Source organism: Elephantulus edwardii, unplaced genomic scaffold, assembly GCF_000299155.1.
Source record: "Elephantulus edwardii isolate Elephantulus edwardi_28Jun2011 unplaced genomic scaffold, EleEdw1.0 scaffold00057, whole genome shotgun sequence".
In the NCBI taxonomy this organism is placed as follows: Eukaryota; Metazoa; Chordata; class Mammalia; order Macroscelidea; family Macroscelididae; genus Elephantulus; species Elephantulus edwardii.
This window is the reverse complement of record NW_006399807.1, coordinates 467,379-486,964: the sequence shown is the minus strand read 5'-3', so window position 1 is coordinate 486,964 and position 19,586 is coordinate 467,379. Positions and strand designations below refer to the sequence as shown.

The window sequence follows — 19,586 nt, the reverse complement described above, 5'->3', positions numbered from 1 at the left end:
CTCGTCAGAAACTTGAGCTACCTCAAAAGGAGAAACATAAAAAGAGCAAGGAAAAGCACAAAACTAAGAAGGAACACAAACGAAGGAAAGAGAAGAAGAAAAAATACAAGAAGCATAAACACAAAAGTAAACAGAAGAACAAAAAAATCAGAGAAAAGCAGTAGTTCTGACAGTACTGACAGCAGTTCCAGCCAGAGTGATGAGGAAGGGACCACTGACATGTCGCCCGAGGAACTTCTGAGAAGGCTGAAGCGTCTTCCACTGAGGAGGCAGTGACTTGATTCCACCCTGGCCTCCCCTGCACGATGGGGGATCCTCAGCTGTTCAGTTACTACAGTATGCAGATTATATCCATATGTAAATCCATGCTGCCAGTTAGTTATTAAAACTATGACATTTCAGAGGCTGCCTTGGGAGTGGCAGAGATGAACTATTTATAATTTCAGTTGGTGTCAGAGGAACATTTAGACAGTTTGATTAAATTGTTAATTTTCTAAAAAAAAAAAATAAAAGGAGAATTGATGCCTTTGAGCTGTGCTGCTGGAGAAGAGTATTGAATATACCATGGATTGCTAAGAAAACAAACAGGTTCATCCAGGACAGGGCTAAACCGAGCTGCTCCTTGGAAGCAAGGATTCTGAAGCTTCGTCTGACATACTTTGGACATTTTGCAAGGCGGGACCAGTCCTTGGAGAAGGACGTCATGCTTGGGGATATAGAGGGTCAGCGCAAGACAGGAAGACTCTCTATGAGGTGGACTGATTCTGTGACTTGGGTAATGGGGATGTGTGTGTCGGAGACAGTGAGATTGGCACAGGATAGACCAGGGTTTAGGACTGTTGTACATAGGGTCGCTATGAATCGCAGACGACACAACGGCACATAACAACCACAGTCTTTAGAAGTTGGTGTAATGTCAGAGACTCCGAAATGTGTCCAGATCGTTAAGATAACCAAGAAGTCTCCAATAATTTGATTCTCCCCCACAGGGACAAGCAAAGTGCCTCAGAGTATCACATGCTGCTGCTTCTTTTTTTTTAAAATTGGTTTGCTTACAAAGTTCGCATATATTGTTTCATACTATTCTTCATTCACAATGTGTTTCATATAATCATTCTCAAGCATTATGTTTTCTAAAATTAATCACCATTAATCCATGCCCATCATTACTCTACCTTTTCGTCGGGACCTTTCCTTTTTCCTTGCTCTCCTCCCTCCACCCACCAAACTGTTCAGCCCCGTGGTTTCACCCCTACGCATCCTCACCCCACCAGTCCCCCTTCCCCTCTGAGTTCCTATACATGTTTTAATAGTTATCCTTCTGTTTTTGCAACAATGAAGTGTTTGTCCTTAGGAGACTGTGTCCTATGTTCAATGTTTTGCCAACTCAGGACACATTCGAGGAGGGAAGTTCAAGAGTTATCCTCTGGGTGGAGGTATTAGCAGGTTCTAAAGCTGTGCCTGACAAAGCAAGCTACCAGTGGCGCTAAGTTCAAAGCTGCCAGAGAACAAGTCAGTAAAAAGGCTTGAGAAGAGCAAACGTTCCCTCTCTCCTGCCTCTGGCGCAACAGGTGAGGAGCGAGGGTTGCCAAAGGTCCACATGCATTTGGGCTTGGTTAGAATGAGCCAAAGCGCCTGCTCTCGAGCCAGACTCGGTTCCCTCCTCTTGGAGAAGATGGGCACAGAAACCCTCAAACTTGAGGGTGTCCCATTCAGAGTTGCTAGCACAGCGTATTGTGGTCAGGTGAGAGGACACTGGAATCCACCGGACGTCACTCCTCGCGGGCGCGCGCGTCCGCCAAGCCGGAGTAGGGGGCGGGGTGGGCCGGGCACCCGCCGAGCCCTGCGCGCCCCGCGGTCCTCCTCCTCCGCGCCGTCACTGGCTGCATCCGCGCGGCCGGCACAATAGAGGCTCCGCCCCTCCCTCCGCGCGAGCGCTCCGCGGAGCCCTAGTCCAGCGCTCTCCGCCCGCGCGCGCCCAGTTACTGTGTGTCCCGCCTGCCGTGGCGCGCACCGCTGCCTCCAACCTCCATCGAGGCCCCTCTACCTGAGCCTACTCTCCCTTCACCTCCTCCAGCCGCGCGCCTGGCTCTCCACTGCGGCTGCACAGCCGAGAGCTGCTCGCGTTGATCGGGAGATGCTCAGAGTCTCTGGAGCTCTTCTTCCTGCCCTGCTCATCTGCACCTAGCTTTGGAAGGTGCTCTGAGCAGCCCCTCTCGGGGTCCAGTCACGGTAACCTCTCGCCTCAATCCTTGCAGAGACTCTGAGCTCCAGCCGTTTTCTGAAGGGGCTGAGCCCTCTCTTGTAGTCCATCATGGCAAAACCTCTGCTGCTGGTTTTCTGCTTCTCACTGGTTGTGGCTCAGAGCTGGGGGTCCACCACTTTCCCCACAGGGACAAGTGAGCCCCCAGATGCCCAGACAGTGGCGCCCACGGAGGATGAGATTCTGCAAAACGAAGCAGACAACCAGGAGAACGTCTTATCTCAGGTAGGAAGCAGAGCTTCAAACCCTCCGCTCCTGGTGAAGCGCATGTTTGTTTGGGGTCAGGGTAACAGAAACTTGTTTTCTCTCCATTACCAAAGAGAAGGGCTCTTGCTTTTTACTTGTTAAGAACGTTTCCTTATATCGGAGGGACATGGTCCTCCTTGCAAAGTTCTTTCAAGGTTATGGAATTAGGAGAAAGGAGAGAAGGAAGACGCACACAGCTGACTAAGAAGATGAAAGAAAGAAAGAAAGAAAACCACAACAAACCCAAACCTTTGTGGTTACAGAGTTGTGAAAAGTATCCTTGTGTGCACCGCTGTTTGTCAGGATTGGAATGTGAAAACAGGAGGCTTGTTGGACAAGAGACAAATGATAAGGCCCGTGGGAGATAAGTTGTGGCACAGGGTGAGAACATAGTTTGAGGCAGAAGCAGGGGGTGCAGACAGAACAGCGAGCGTGATGATTGGGAGGTGCCCTCATGTAAATGGTTTGAGGAAGGAGAATCTGACACTCCAGGTGTTGGGAGATAGGTCACCTCTGGTCTGGGACTTCTGGTGGGAACCAGGTGACAGGTAGTGACATTATAGGGTCTGCAGTGAGCCTTTGATTGCTTCATCTGACTCAGTCTTCAATACATCCATATACTCATTCTACAGACAAGATCCGTGAGTAAAGAGTAACAATGGTGGCTAACACCAGGGCTTATGATAACCGTCAGCCCAGATCTCATAACTGCAAGAGGCAGGTGTCGCTGCTTTTACTTTCTTTATTTTTTTTTTTTATTTCGTGCTCTTAAGAGCAGGTGTGATAATAATCCTTAATTCTAAGGATGAAGAATGGCCAAGGAAGAATCCAGTGACTATTTGGGTCTCTAATAAGTCCTCAAATGGAGTCTTTTCTCCTTCTTGTAGAGGGAATACTCGGTTATCATTGGGATTTGAGAGACACTGGTCTCAGCTGGTTAAGTGCTGGGCTGCTAACCAAAAGGATAGCAGTTCAAACCCAGCAGCCCCTTCCCCTCTGCAGGAAGATGAGGAACTTCCCGTCTGTAAAGATTAAAGCCTTGACAACCCCAAGGGGCAGTTCCCCTTTGCCTTACAGAGTCTCTGTGAGTCAGAATCAATTTGACAGAAGTGGGTTTTGTTTGGGGTTGGTCTTGTCACCCTTACGTTAATATATGCCCTACATTCACCCACAGCCCCCTCACTGACCCCTAAATTGAAAAGGCAGAATAATTGCTCACACTGGGACTCTGGAGCACCATCAACAAAAGCTTTCCTGAAACCTGAGCCTCCAGAAAGGAAAGAATCCACCCAGGTCTCCAAGCATGGCTGTATAGGAATCTAGGCAGAGTTTCAGGGAGCAGACAGCCACGATTTACTGTCAGCCCATAAAGCACCACTGCTGAAGTCACCCTGAACCCTTTCTTCCACTGATCCATCTGTATTTGACAACAGCCCTAACACAAATATTAGTATTAGAAGAAACTCAACTTTTGCAAGGAAAACATTATAAGTCTTCTTTAACACCACCTCCCCACTCCCCCCCCCCCCCCCCCCCCCCAGCATCCCAGGAACATTTCCACTCAAACCAGATCAACGCTGGCCGGCCTGCCTGCCTGCCTGCCTGCCTGCCAGGGTTATTAGTCAAACGAAGGAACTCTTCTCTGTGCCTAGAAGGGGAGCCCAGGCTACTAGGAGGAGGGTCTGTTGGAGAGGAGCATTTTCCCCAGCAAGTGCCCAGGGCGGGCGCTCCAGAAAGCCTGCTGTTGTGTGTTTTCTTGCCCAGGGAGGCTGGCAGGAGAAAGATTTCAGAAGGAAATATTTAGCATTGTAGAAGATGCTAGTACTGCTGGTTTGCTCTCTGCTGGGTTTGGCTTGAGATTTGGGTTCAGAAGCCATTCTTAGACTGATTAAACCTTAATGACCTTTGAGCCAGTCTCTCTCTTCCCAACTCCCTCTCTCCCTTCTCCTTACTTCTCCAAACAACCTATCCTTCAAGGCCTAGGTCTAATATTACTGCCTCCAGGAAGTCTTCCCTGGTTGCCCAACTAGAGCCACTTCAGCCCAGTTGAGTTCCCAGTGTTCTTTGTCTCAGCCTCCTGGGCACTTGTCCATTTCTATGCTGTGTGACTTTTACTTGTGTAAGCTCCAGGAGGAAATACACTTTCTCTAGCTCATCTCTTTACTTTTCAGGGCACCTAACACAGTCCTGGTTGGAACTTACTAAATGTTGGATGAAATCATGAGAATGGAAGTAGGTCTTCAATTTTGAATGTCAACTTTCCAGTCCCTCGGTCAGCCCTTGTTCTTTTTTCCTTCGTTAATATCAACCTGGCTTCTAGCAAAGTCAAGGGTTATTGTAGGAATGATGAGTCCCATCTGTTTTTTTGCGTCAAATGATGAAAGACTAAGGGCCCTTGAGAAATACATAGCTTTCCAAGACTAACCAAGAGACTGAACTCTGAACGCCTTCAAGGAAATATCAGAGTCAGCAAATTGTGTTGTGATGATCTGTTCGCTCCATAGTTCAGAAATGTCTGAATTCTCTAGTAGTACAGGAATTTGACAAAGTACACAGAGGACCTTCTTTAGGAGCTTGACTGAAGGCTGTATTCATCTCTTCTTAATATTTAGTGCTTTCTCTCAACAGTTGCTGGGAGACTATGACAAAGTTAAGGCTGTGTCGGAGGGCTCAGACTGTCAATGCAAGTGTGTGGTAAGACCCCTGGGCCGAGACGCCTGCAAGAGGATCAATGAAGGAACCTCCAGGAAAGAAGACTTCTACACCGTGGAGACCATCACGTCAGGCTCATCCTGCAAGTGTGCCTGTGTCGCGCCCCCATCTGCCCTCAATCCCTGTGAGGGAGACTTTAGGCTGCAGAAGCTCCGGGAAGCAGACAGCCGGGACTTGAAGGTGAGTTGGCATGGACAATACCATGGATGAAATGACACTTTACACTCAATCAAGTCTCAGGGCATGGAGCCTGAGTGTCCAGCAGGGGCACTGCTGGAAGCCATAGATGTCTGAATTAATGGGACCTGTTTTAGCTTTTATAGGAGTCCACACCCCAATCCCTAGAGTGTTTTGTGTGGATGATCTGACATTTTTAGCTCTGTGTCTGACAGGGATGCCTAGAGCAAGGTGTGCCTGCTCCTTCTGATGGAGCCAGGGAGGCCAAGCTGTGAACAGCTGCCAGGCTAGCCAGCAGGGAACTCGGTGTTCTTCTCTAGAAGAGCTGCCATGATTTGTCATCAGCCCAGCATACACCCCAAGGAAGCAAAACACACAGCAGGGAGTGAAACATCTCAGTCACAAAAAGACAAATACTGCATAATGTCACTGTTATAAAACAAACTAGCATGGAAGTTGGGGGAAACTAAGAAAACAGGGGATAAATAATGTACACGACATTGAAACAGATGAGGGAGAGAACTGAATAAAAGGAATATTTGATTAAGTATTACTGGCATGACAAGAGTCCAGAATAAGAGCTGCATAATAAGGGGGATGGGGGGAAACTATAACAATGAAAGAATTTTTTTCCAAAGAAAAAAGTGAACTGGGGGAAGGGAGGAAAATATATAACAATGAATGAATGAAAATCCAAGTTCTTTATAAACTTCCATTAAAATCTCAATTTAAAAATATTTTTAAAAGGCTCATCTGTTTAAGAACTCTTAAAAACTTCTAATTAGTAAAATAAGGAAGCTGAGAAAAAAAAATAACCTAGGAAGAATGAAGAAAATTAATGGAATATGATATTAAGAATGCCGAGACGAAGAAAGGACAATTGTAAAAGATGTTTCTGAAAATTTAAATAATATAATCACAGCAGGGTGATTTCAGTCCTTGGCACAAGAGCTGGAATAGCCAGATATGAAGACCTGTTCTAGACCCGCTCCTCAAGCTGTGGTATACTGCATAGGGTGGGGAATCTCGGACCCCACTATGGGAGCCAAGTGGCCTGGGTTAGAGCTTTTTATGACCTTGTACTTTGCCCTTCACTTGCAGCATGGGGTAGTGGATGGAATAAGCTTGATTTTGAAGTCTTCACAGCCTTGGGTTCAAAGTATTGCTCTGACTTGATTTAGTAATCACTCAAGCTATTTAACTTGTTTGACTGTAGTTTTCTTGAATAAAACATAAGAATAACATCTACCTTGGAGGATATTTTGCAAATCAGTATGCTAACCACTATTGATTCCTAGGACCAATGCCTGATATATTCTGACTCGTAAAAACCCTATGTGACAAAGTAGAGTAATCCCATAGGGGTTTTGTTTTGTTCTTAATTTACAAAGGAATTACAATAAAGCATATATAATTAAAGTGATAAACAAAATGTTGTTGTTATGTGCCATCAAGTCACTTGCAACTCATAACGACCCTATGTACAAGAGCTCTAAACGCTCATATCCTGTGCCAACCCAGCCATCTCAAACACACTTATTCCCACCGCTCCATCTCATCAAAGGTCTTCCTCTCCTTCGCCTCCCCTCCACTCTGCCAAACATGATGTCCCTCTCCAAGGACCAGTCCCTCCTTGAAACATGCCAAAAATATGTCAGACTTCAGAATCCTTGACTCCAAAGAGCCTTCCAGCTTCACCCTCTCCAGGACAAACCTGTTTGTTGTCCTAGCAGTCCATGGTATATTCAACACTCTTCTCCAGCAACACAGCTCAAAGGCATCAAGTCTCTTTCTATCAACCCTATTCACTGTCCAACTCTCTGATGCATAGCATGTAATTGCAAAGACTATAGCCTGGATCAGGCTCACCTGAGTCTCCAGTCTGATGTCATTGCTCTTCAGTACTCTTGAGAGGTCCCTGACAGCTGACTTTCCCAATGCAATTCGTCTCTTGATTTCCTGGCTGCTGTTACCAAGGGTGTTGATTGTGGAGCCAAGTAAATTAAAACTGTTAACTATCTCAATCTCTTCACCATCCATACTGATGCTGCCAGTTGGTCCCGTGGTGAGAATCTTTGTTTTCTTGATGTTGAGCTTCAGTCCATATAGGAGGCTGCAGTCAGTCCTTGATCTTCTGCAGCAAGCGCTTCAGGTTCTCCTCAGTTTCAGCGAGGAGGGTTGTGTCATCTGCATAACGCAGGCTGTTGATGATTCTTCCACCAATCCTAATGCCACATTCCTCCTCGTACAGCCCAGCATCTCGGATGATCTGTTCAGCATACAGATTGAAAAGGTATGGAGACAAAATACATCCCTGACGGACCCCTTTCTTGATTTTGAACCATCAAGTGTCTCCCTGCTCTGTTCTGATGACTGCTTCTTGGTCCAAGTATAGGTTTTGCATTAGCACAATCAAATATTCTGGGATTCCCATTCTTCTCAGAGTCAGCCACAACTTGTTGTGATCCACACAGTCAAAAGCCTTTGCATAGTCAATGAAGCACAGGTAGACATTCTTCTGGTATTCTTTGCTTTCTGCCAAGATCCATCTAACATTAGCTATAATATCCCTTGTACCATGACCTCTTCTAAATCCAGCCTGTACATCTGGCAGTTCTCTGTTGACATATTGTTCCAAACGTTTTTGGATCATTTTCAGCAGAATCTTTCTCGCATGTGATATTAATGATATTGTTTGATAATTTCCACACTCTGTTGGGTCACCTTTCTTTGGAATGGGAACAAATATAGATCTTTTCCAGTCAAATATGATTTTTAATTTTAAGGTATCTGCAGTTTCTTTTTTTATTATGAAGTGAATGAAAGTTTTCAGAAAAAAAATGGTTTTCTATTCAAGAATTTATATACATACAGTGTTTCAGAAAACAGAAAAAGAAGAAATACTTCTGGTTCATTCTATAACCCTGCTACCAAAACCAGGTAAAGACACTACCAAAAAAAAAAAAAACCCAACCAATATCTCTCTCATAAATATATACAAATCAGCTTCCCTGGCCTCAAGGCCTACTACATAGCCATAGTCATTAAGAGAACATGGTACTGGTACTGTGTGTGACAAACACAGATCAATGACATAGAATTGAGAACCCAGAAATCAAACCATCTGCCTATGGTCAAATGATTTTTGACAAGGAGATGAAATCAATTAAGTGCGGAAATGTGCTGGAAAAATTGGACATCCATTTGCACAAAACTAAAGCAAGATCCACATGTCACACCTACATAAAGACAAACTCAAACTGTATCAGAGACCTAGGAATAAAACAAAAAAGTATAATCAGAGAAAATAGGAACAAATCTAGAAACCTTCATATATAGCCTAAATAGACTTTCAAGCATAACCAGGAAATAAATAGAACCTTCTAAAAATAAAATAATTGTGTGTATTTAAAATATATCTATATATCTATGTCTGTATCATCTCTATCTGTATATCATCTCTATCTCTATCTGTCATCTATCTATCTATCTATCTATCTATCTATCTATCTATCTATCTATCTATCTATCTATCTACCTACCTATGTATCATCTATCTCTACAATAGAGTAAAAAGGAAGCCCACAGACTTGGAAAACTATTTGGTAATGACATATCTGATGAGGGACTTATATCTAAGATTTATAGACTACTCTAGTGCATCAACAAGAAAAAGACAAAAAGCCTAGTCACAAAATGGGCAGAAGATATGAACAGATGCTTCACTAAAGAAGAAAGTAAAAAATGGTCAGCAGATAATTGAAAAAATACTCAAAATCACTAGCTATTGTTGTAGTTAGGTGCTGTTGAGTACGACTAATGGTGATCCTATGAACAACAAACCTGAACCCTGTCCTATCCCTGTGCCATCCTCATAATTTCTGACACACTTGAGACCATTGCCACAGTAACTGTATCAGTCCATATCTTTGAAGATTTTTGTCTCTTTTGCTGACCCTCTACTGTTCTAAGCATAATGTCTCTTTCCAATAACCTCTCCATACAACATGCCCAAAATAATTGACACAAATTTCACCATTCTTGTCTCTAAGGAGCACTCTGGTTGCACTTTTCTCAAGACAAATCTGTATATTCTTTTAGTAGTCCATGGGATATTCCAAACTCTTCTCCAACAATAGTATCAATTCTTCTGTCATCCTTATTCATTGTCCAACTCTCAAGTGTATAGCAAGTGATTAAAAAGATCATGGCCTAAATGAGGTGCACCTTAGTCTTCAAACTGACATTATTATTTGTCATTATTTGAAGAGGTCCCTGACAGCTGACTTGCCCAATGCAATACGTCTTCAGATCTCCTGACTGTTGATATTAAGGATGTTGATTGTGGATCCAAGTAACATGAAATTGTTGACAGTTTCAATCTTCTCTCTATATAACATGGTGTTGCATATCAGTCTAGTGATAAGGATTGTTCTCTTCTTGATACTGAGATGCAATCTATATTGAAGGCTGTAGTCTTTGATCTTCTCCAGCAAGGTTTCCGAGTCATCCTCACTTTCAGCAAGCAAGGATGTATTATCTGCATAACAGAGGTGGTTGATGAGTCTTCCCCCTATCCCAATTCCACATTCTTCTTCAGAGAATCCAGCTTCCTAAATTATTTGCTCAGAGTACAGATTGTATACGTATGGAGAAAGATTCAACCCTGACACACACTTTTCTGGATTTTAAACCATGCAGTGTCCCCTTGCTCTTTTCAAACAGCAGCTTCTTGGTCTAGATATAGGTTTTGTATGAGTATAATTAAGTGTTCTGGAATTCCCATTCTTCTCAATATTAGCCATAGCTTGCTGTGATCCACAAAGTCAAATACCTTTGTATCGTCCATAAAACACAAATAGACATTTATCTGGTATTATTTGCTATGAGCCAGGGCTCACCTGACATCAGTGATATCCCTGGTGCCATGGCTTCTTTTAAACCCCACTTAGTGGCAAGAAGCTGCACTGCATTCCTGATGACATGCAGCTCAAATTCCACCAGCTGCTCTGTAGGAGAAGGATGGGAAGTCTCTTCCCATGTGATTAACTGCCTCTGAAAATCCATCGGAGGTTCAGCTATGGGTCAGTTCCAACTTGACAGTATGTAACAACAATACACTTCTGACAGTTCTCTGTCAATATACTAGATGTTTTGGGATGATCTTCAGCAATATTTTGCTTGCATGCGATTAATTATTTTGTTAAATAATTTCCATATTCTAGAGAGATGTAGATCAAAACAACAGTAATGATACCATCTCATCTGAGAAACAATTGTAAAGTTCAACAGAACAGCATACAACAAATGCTGGCGAGGATATAGAAAAATTTTAACTATCATGTACTGCTTGTGCGGATGTACAGCCACTATGGAAGGCAGCCCAGCACATCCTCAAAAAGTTGAAATACTATATGATTCATCTATCCCACTACTGGGAATATGTTCTGTTGTTCTTATGTGCCGTTGAGTCGCTTGCAACTCATAGCGACCCTATGTACAACAGCTCTAAACTCTGCTCTGTCCTGTGCCAATCGCACTGTCTCTGACACCCCATTCCAATTATCCCAGTCACTGAATCAATCCACCTCCCAGAGGGTCTTCCCCTCCTGCGCTGTCCCTCCACCCTCCCAAGCATGATGTCCCTCTTCAAGGACCGGCCCCTCCTTACAACATGACCAAAGTATGTCAGACAGTCTCAGAATCCTTGCCTCCAAGGAGGAGCCTTGTTTAACCCTCTCCAGGATGAATCTGTTTGTTTTCTTAGCAGTCCATGGTACCGTCAGCACTCTTCTCCAACACCAAAGAGCAAAAGCATCAGTTCTCCTTCTATCCTCCCTGGTCATTGTCCAGCTCTCTGACACATAACAAGTGATTGCAAAGACCATGGCCTGTACCAGATGCACCTTAGTCTCCAGAGACACACCATTGCTCTTCAGTACTTTAGAGAGGTCCCTAACAGCAGACTTTCCCAAGAATTTAGTGACACAAACAGATATATACACGCCCATGTTCATTGCAGCATTATTCACCATAGCAAAGACATGGAAGCAACCCAAATAATATCAGCAAATGAAAGGATAGAGAAACTGTGGTACAAAATGGAATATTTTGCAGCATTGAAAAACTGGAAACTTGTAAAATACTGCACAGCATTGATGAGTCTGGAACACATATACTGAGTGAAATATCTCAGTTACCAAAGGACAAATACTGTACAAGACCACTGTTGTAACAGTAGAATGGATTTGACAGGGCAGGAGGGGGAGAGCAGGAAAAGAATTAACAGACACTAAACACTACACTGGAATAGGTGAAGGGAAAGACAATCTGAAATGAATGTAAAATTAGACATTTTGTATATTACAATTGAAAATCTGGAACAGGACAAGTGTTACAAAGTGAATTAGGGGAGGATTAGGAAGGAAAATGCATATATAGGAATGAATGAAAACAGATCTTTGTAAACTTGCACTAAAGTCACAATTTAAAAAAGATAAGGAGAATAAAAGTAGATACGTCAATTAGGATTGAAAAAACACCTTTATTTAAGTACTATGATTGCTGTTTTAATACTAACCACTGTATTTTCTTAAGGTCCCACTCCAAGGAATATCCTGTCCTAGCAACGTAAAGTATGTGAGAGAAAGCTTCACCATCTTTGCCTTCCAGAAGCACTCTGGCTGCACCTTCTCTAAGAAATATCTCGTTTATTCCTATGGCAGTCCATTGGATATTCAGTACTGTTCTCCTACATCACAATTCAAAGTCATCAACTATTCTGTCATCCTTATTCATTGTCCAGCTCTCAGATGCATCACAAGTGACAGAAAGACCGTAGCCTGAATCAGGTGCACCTTAGTCCCTAAAGTGATATAATTGTTCTTCAGTAATTTGGAAAGATCCCTGATTACTAATATTACCAATGCAATATGTGTCCTGATCTCTCTCTCGATTGCTAGTACCAAGTGAATTGATTGTGGACCCAAGTAAGATGAAGTCTTTGACAGTTTCAGTCTTTTCTCCTTCTGCCATAATGTTGCCTATCAGTCCAGTGAGGATTTTTGTTCTCTTGATATTGAGATGCAATCTATATTGAAAGCTTCCTGAATATATTGCAGTGTTTGATCTTCTGCAGCAAGCGCTTCAAGTCCTCCTCACTTTGAGCAAAGTTGTGTTATCTGCATAATCAAAGTTATTGATGAGTCTTCCTCTAATCCTGATGCCACATTCTTCTGTGCAGAATCCAGCTTGGTGGAAGATTTTGTTCAGCGTACAGATTGACTTCGTATGGAGAAAGAATACAACCCTGATGCATGCCTTTCTTAATTTTAAATGATGTAGTGTTCCCTTGCTCAGTTTGCCCAGTAGCCTCTTGGTCCAGGTATAGGTTTTGCATAAGCACAATTAAGTGGAATTCCTACTTTTCTCAATGTCAGCCATAATTTGTTATGATCCACATAGTCAAATGTCTTTGCATAGTCAGTAAAATACAAATAGACATTCTTCTGGTATTTTATGCCTCCTGCCAGGATCCATATCAGCAATGATGTCCCTGGTGCCACAGTCTCTTCTAAATCCAGCTTGAACATCTGTAGTTCTCTATGTACTATTCTACTCATGTTTAAAAAATCTTCATCGGTATTTTGCCTGCATGTGATATAAATGATATTTTTCTATGATTTTCACATTCTCTTGGATTACCTTTCTTGAGAATGAGGACAAATATGGTTCTCTTCCAGTCACTCAGCTAGACAAGAGTCCTCCAAATTTCTTAACATAGACTAGTGAGCATATCCAGGACTGCATCTGTGATTTGAAACATGTCAATTGGTATCCCATCAATTCTTGGGGCCTTATTTTTCCCCCCAATGTCTTCAGTGCAGTTTAAACTTCTTCCTTCTTTACCGTTAACTCTTGATCCTATGGTCCTTCTTCAAATATTTCATTGAGGTTTAAAATTGTTTTTCACTTCTTTCAGCTTGAGAAATGCTGAGTGAGTTCTTCCCTTCCAATTCTAAGACTCTGCACATTCCCTTATAATAGTTGGCTTTATCTTCTCAAGCTGCCCTTTGAAATCAATTGTTCAGCTTTTTTACTTCAACATTTTGATTTCCCTTTACTTTGGCTACTTGGCTTTCAAGTGCAATTTTCAATGTCTCTTCTGCCATCCATTTTTATTTTTTTCTTTCTCCTCTGTCTTTGTAGTGACCTTTTTCTATCTTCATGATATCCTTGGTATCATCTCACAACTTATCTGGCCTTCGATCATTGGTGTTCAGATCTTCAAAGCTATTCTTAAGATGATTTTTAAACAAGTGGGATAAACTCACGATCATATTCTGGTTCTTATAGCAAACTCAAGCATCTTAATACCTTTAAATTTGATGATTTGATTTCTGTTTTCCTCATGGTCAGTTTTTCTATCACTACTGGCAGGGGAAAGTCTCTTGACCTTCAGTGGACAATGGAGCTTAATATTTCAGAAGTGTATCCTCAAGGCTTCAGAGTTTATAAGCCATTTAGTTGCAAATTTATAGATTATCTGTATTTTATTATATATCTTGGGAAAGCAAGGATTTAAAGTTTTAAAGGAGTTCACTGTCTAGTAGGAAAGAGATGTGTGTGCATCTCACAGGATTCATAAAAGAGGTATGGAAACAAGTTGGAAGGGGTCCTATGGCACAATGGTTAATGATTTGACTGTTAATCAAAAGGTTGGTGGTGTGAACCCACCCAGCAACTTTGTAGGAGAAAAGGCCTGACGATCTGACACCGTCAAGATTATAGCTTAGAAAACCCAATAGGGCCGTTTGCAGTTCTCTTTTATATGTGGCCGCTAACTCAACAGCACCCGGCGGCGACAGTTCAACAAAGAGGCCTAAACCTCAGAGTTTGCTTCTTCTTGTAGGAGTCTCCTGTTACCTTCAGCAGCTATTCCAGAAGTCGGCAAGTGATTGCACTATTGTGCTTGCCTATGTGACCACCTCACAAATGCCAGTTTCTGAGGACCCAACTCCCAATTCCTAGTGATTTCCCTTGTCAAGCCTCCAAACATGGAATTCTGAAGAGGAAACCGCTCTCCCTGTGATCCTTTGGCCCTGCCCTGGACTGACATGGAATTCTGAAAAGGAAACCACTCTCCCTGTGACCCTCCCACCCTGCCCTGGACTAACTCTCCACCTTCTTCCTTCGTAGCTCTCCACCATCATGGACATGCTGGAGGGAGCTTTCTATGGCCTGGATCTCTTGAAGCTGCATGCGGTTACCACCAAGCTGGTGGGGCGAGTGGATAAGCTGGAGGAGGTGAGAAACCGTCTAGCTTTCCCTATTTTTCTCCTTCCCTGCCCCCCATGATACTTGATTTTATTTACGTTCCATATCTTTGTTTTGATGAGGTTTAAAAGTGGGTCAAACTTCCTACAGTATTTTTTCATAAAACTTGTTGTTGTTAAGTGCCCATGAGCTGACATTCATAGCAACCCTATAAACAACAGATCTGAAAACGTTGCCCTATTCTGCCCATCCTCGTAATTTCGGATGTGCTGGATCCCGTGGTTACAGTCAGGCCACTGTGTTAATCCGTCTTGTGGAGGGTCTTCCTCTCTTTCTCTGACCCTGCACCTTCCCAGCATGAGGTCGTTCTGCAAGGGCTGACCTCTCCTGACAACCTGAGAGGAAGTTTCACCAACCTTCCTCTAAGGAGCACCTTGGTTGCATTTCTTCCAAGACAGACTTGTTTGTTCTTTTGGCAGGCCATGTGACATTTAGTACTCATATATATGGCATCATGCTTGGAAAAGTGGAGGGTCAATTTAAGAAATGAAGACTCACAACAAGATGGATTGATACAGTGACTGTAACAATGGGTCGTGTATACATATCAGAGATGGGGAGGATTGTTTTGAGTCACAGGCCACTGACTTGACGGCACCCAGCAACAACATATGTATACATATAGACACAATATAGCCTATATATTTCTATTTCCCCCTTGACTTCCAAGGAACTCTGTACTAAGTGAGATGCAAAAGTTTAGTAATAAGCATCTTACCTGTGGTTTCAAAGTGGAATTGTAGTTTTCCTGGGTAGGTGGTTGCTAATGGGATTTTTCTTTGCTTGGCTGGTTTTTTAACTATTCTGGGGTGTGTGTAAGGGGTGTGTGTGTGTAAAAATACAAATTTTTACAAGTATAAATAATTTATAAGATTTATTGTTATTAGAAAGCAAACACTCATGTACAGCCACCACTCAGTTTAAGAAACAGGGCACATCAGCCCCACAAGAGCCCCTGACAGGCTCTTTCCTCCTCAGAACCTCCTCACCCTGCCCACCAATGTAGTCACTACCCTGACTTTTATGTTCTTCATTTTCTTTGCTTTTCTTTATAATTTTACCATCTAAGGTTATATCCATAAATGCAACAGTTTTGTCTGGTTTTGAAGGTTAGGAATTATGCCACCAAAATAAAAAGTATGTGGTTCTGCAGAAGAAAGATGGGCAATCTCCTCCATGTATTTTACTGCCTCTGAAAACCTGCTAGAGGGTCATCTGTGGGTCAGTACACAACGTCAACAACACAGAATATGTAGGAAGCTCTGGGGATTGAATGGTAGAGTTATGCTCAAAGCAGACTATTGGAATGCGCCAGCTTCTCCAAGCATGAGGTCAACTTTGAGTCAGTTCTAACTTGACAGCACACAACAACAAAAACAACTACACAGAATATATATGTCTTTGTATGTTGGCAAGACGACAGTAAATGCAAACCACTCACTCCTGTCCAGTCCATTCTGACTTAGCAACCCTATGGACAGAGTAGAACTGCCCCTATTGGGTTTCTGAGAACCATTGGTCTTAATGAGAGCAAACTCCCCTGTCCTACCTGTGGAGTAGTAGTGGATTTGAACTTCTGACCTTTAGTTAACAGCCCAGGCTTCATCTAGTGTGTGGGATTCAGGCTCCTGTGTGGGAGAGTAATGCATATCAAATTGATTTTGGGGTGACCAAAGAAAAACATTATTACCATGAAACTAGGAGGGCTGCCTTGTTTTTCTGTGTTTCTCATCTTTTCCACTTTGTATAGGGTGCAGTCTTAACACTTTTCTATTCTTCCTTTTTATGAAAAAGATTGGAGTTTTCCTTCTTGGACAGGTTTCTTCCTTACACGGGTTCTGCTTTTGAAGGCTCTACTGTACTAAATTGTTCTCCATACTGGAAAACATCTCAGCCTCCTCCTGCATGTGGTCATGGACCAGTAAAATCATTCTGACAGAGTGAGATTGCACATTGTCCTGCTGGGTTCCAGGGAGATGCACAGCTGTTTCATAGTGTCTGATGTGATGGTGGGACATACAAGTCTTTACATGCTGATTTATGGTTTGTTATTGTAACCTTTTAGCATGGAGATATTATTTAGTCTCTAGAAAAATAATAATCAGCTTTCACTGTTATTGGTAAGAAGCTTTTAAATCTGTTCCATTGACGGCCATCTAGTTTCTGAACTAGAAAATGAAGCTGTGACTCTAACAGTTACTACTTCAAGAAGAAATCTACTTCTTTAGTGTCTTGCTAGGAGTGGTTTTTTTAACACCAGAACAGCTGTAAGCCTATCAGTATTGCTCATGAAATAGTGGGCTTTTGAGAGTCAACCACGGAGGGACGAGCTGAGGTTCTTTTACAGGGGTTTGTTTAATAGATGTAGGATGTAAAAAAGGCAAGGGTCTCTGGTTTGTGACATAAAGAGCCCTGGACTAAGACAAGATTGACTTGCAGTAGATCACACATCAAAGACAGACTTTCTCCCTCTGTAAAGTGGAATGAAAGAGCCCTGGTGGCACAGTGGTTAAGCATTCCATTGCTAATGGAAAGATCCATGGTTCAAACCCACCAGCTGCTTCACAGGAGCAAGATAAGGCAATGTGAGTTAATAAAGTCTTTCCACCTTGGATATCCTATGGAATAGTTCTACTCTGTTGTATGAGGGTGCTGTGAGTCAGTTTCTTCTTGACAACAGCAGGTTTAAAGTTGTTGTCGTTATGTGCTAATCCTATAGAACACACAGCTCTACTCTGTCTCACACGACATCTCCGTGAATCAGCACTGATTTGACAACAACTGCTTTTGGCTTTTTATCTCCTCAATAACTGGTTCAGGATAGAGCAGAGTTCAGAGCATAGGGTCACTATGTGTTGCAGTCGTAACAGATGAGCCGTATGCATCGGCATATAACGACTTTCTTCTACAGTGCCTCTGGGTGGACTGGAACTTCCAACTTTTCAGTTACTAGCTGAGCCTGTTAACTGTTTGTATAACCCAGGGGCTCCTACTGAGAGGATAAGAAGGGAGCCAATCATCATAAAACTATTTCATTTTATTTGGACCTACAGTCAACATCACAGTAGCAGCAGTTAAGAAATTGAAAGATGTGCTGCATCAGAACATGTGTTGTCAAAGGTCTAGCAAAAGTTCTAAAGAGTAAAGATGTCAATTTAAAGATTAAGACACTCCTGATCCGAGCTTTGATACTTTCAGCTTCTTATGCATCTGAAAGTAGGGCAATGAGTAAAGAAGACAAAAGAAAGAATTGATGCCTTTGAATTGTGGTGTTGGCCAAGATTATTGACTATATCTGCCAAAAGAACAATTAAATCTGTCTTAAAGGAAGTACAACCAGAGTGGTGAAACATCATCTCGCTCACTTTGGGCATATTTTCAGGAAAAACCAGTTCTTCGAGAGAGACATCATACTGAGAAATGTAGAGGGTCTGTGAAAGAGAGGAAGACCTTCAAAGAGATGAATTGGCCCAGTTACCACCACAGTGGGCTTGGGCATGACAGAAATCACTAGGATAGTGCAAGATAAGGCACAGTTCGAGTCTCTTGTTCATAGGGTTGGTATGAGTAGTAGTTGGCTTAACAACAAAGACAACAGCCATTATGATGAGACTTTGAAACGCCTAACTAAAACAAGGCACTTGTGTTATGACCAAGCCGTAAATGGAGCAGTTCCAAGTGAAGTTGCCAAAGGAGCTGGGACAAAGAGGCTGAAATATTACAGTTGTGAGAATTAGTCTCAGTGAACTCCTACTTCGAAAAATGTTCCCAGCAAGTGAGCCGCAGGTCTTTCTCCACCCACTTCAAGGTGTGATGTGGATATGGCCAGTTGTTCTGGAATGGTTGGTAAATCCTCCAGTAATTTAAGGTTACAGGTTCTCATTGAGAGAACTCAGGGCCCTGGATCCCCAACTTTGTGAACAAGTCCAAATGGGGCTTCCTAAGGAAACTGCATTATTGAGGCCTTGAGTCTCCCTTCCCCATCTTGTGATTTAAATGGTGAGAGTGGGAATGGCCAACACCAGCCTAATATTAGTAGAGCAGAGCCCACTTTATGTTGTCTTGGGATACCTCCTCATATTTAGGACCATTTTCTGATCCTTTCAGGTGAGTTCAAAAGGAAATCGATTAGATTCTAACATCAGAAAGTCTGTGCTTCCTTGACCCCAGAAATAGCCAAACTTGTCATGCCTCTTAATCATCAGGTTGTACTTGTACAGGAAAGAGGGGTGGCAGCCACCTTTTCGCTGTCACTCAACCTTAGCAGCTACATGGTTCTCTTTCTTTCTCTTTGGACCTGGTCAGGTGCTGGGCCTCTGACAAGGCCAGGGCTGGAGCCTTCAGGGTTTCCCCATTCTTGTGTAGTGTCTGAGTCCTCCCTGCTGGCCAAGGATAGGCATGCGGGTGACCGTGGCGCAATGCCACTGCCCTTGCAGGATGGTATTTTCTGTGCAGCCCCACAATCACAGGGGCTTTGTCAACGTACTCTTGTTATAAATATATTTCTTTCAAAAGGAAGTTGTGTTTAGTAGCAAAAACCCAGATATTTATAAAATGAACAATAATAACACGGTGTATCTGCATAGCATTGTACTCTTTGTTAACCATTCCATGTCCATCCCTTATATTAGCCCATGTTTATTGAGTAGGAAAGGTGTGAAATCCAAAGAAATTTATTGACCTGACTAACACGGTGGTGCTAAAAGTGTAGGACTGAGTCAGATGTTCTGGTTTCTGGTCCAGGGCACTTTTTGATCAGCCCTGTAATTGTTCTTGAATCTGCCTTGCAATCATTAGTTTTCCCCTTATGTTGTTGTTGTTATGTGCCATCGAGTCGTTTCCGACTCATAGC

The 19,586-nt window shown here is 42.7% G+C and overlaps 1 protein-coding gene across 1 annotated transcript in view; it reads left to right on the top strand.

Moving 5' to 3' along the window:
- The first annotated feature begins 2,314 nt into the window (after window positions 1-2,314).
- OLFML2B (olfactomedin-like 2B) overlaps window positions 2,315-19,586 on the top strand; it is a 63,969-nt gene continuing 46,697 nt past the window's right edge. Inside the window, exons 1-3 of the mRNA XM_006887360.1 lie at window positions 2,315-2,488; window positions 5,138-5,401; window positions 14,597-14,704. Coding sequence (XP_006887422.1) covers window positions 2,315-2,488; window positions 5,138-5,401; window positions 14,597-14,704 — 546 coding nt within the window. The remainder of the gene's footprint in view (window positions 2,489-5,137; window positions 5,402-14,596; window positions 14,705-19,586) is intronic.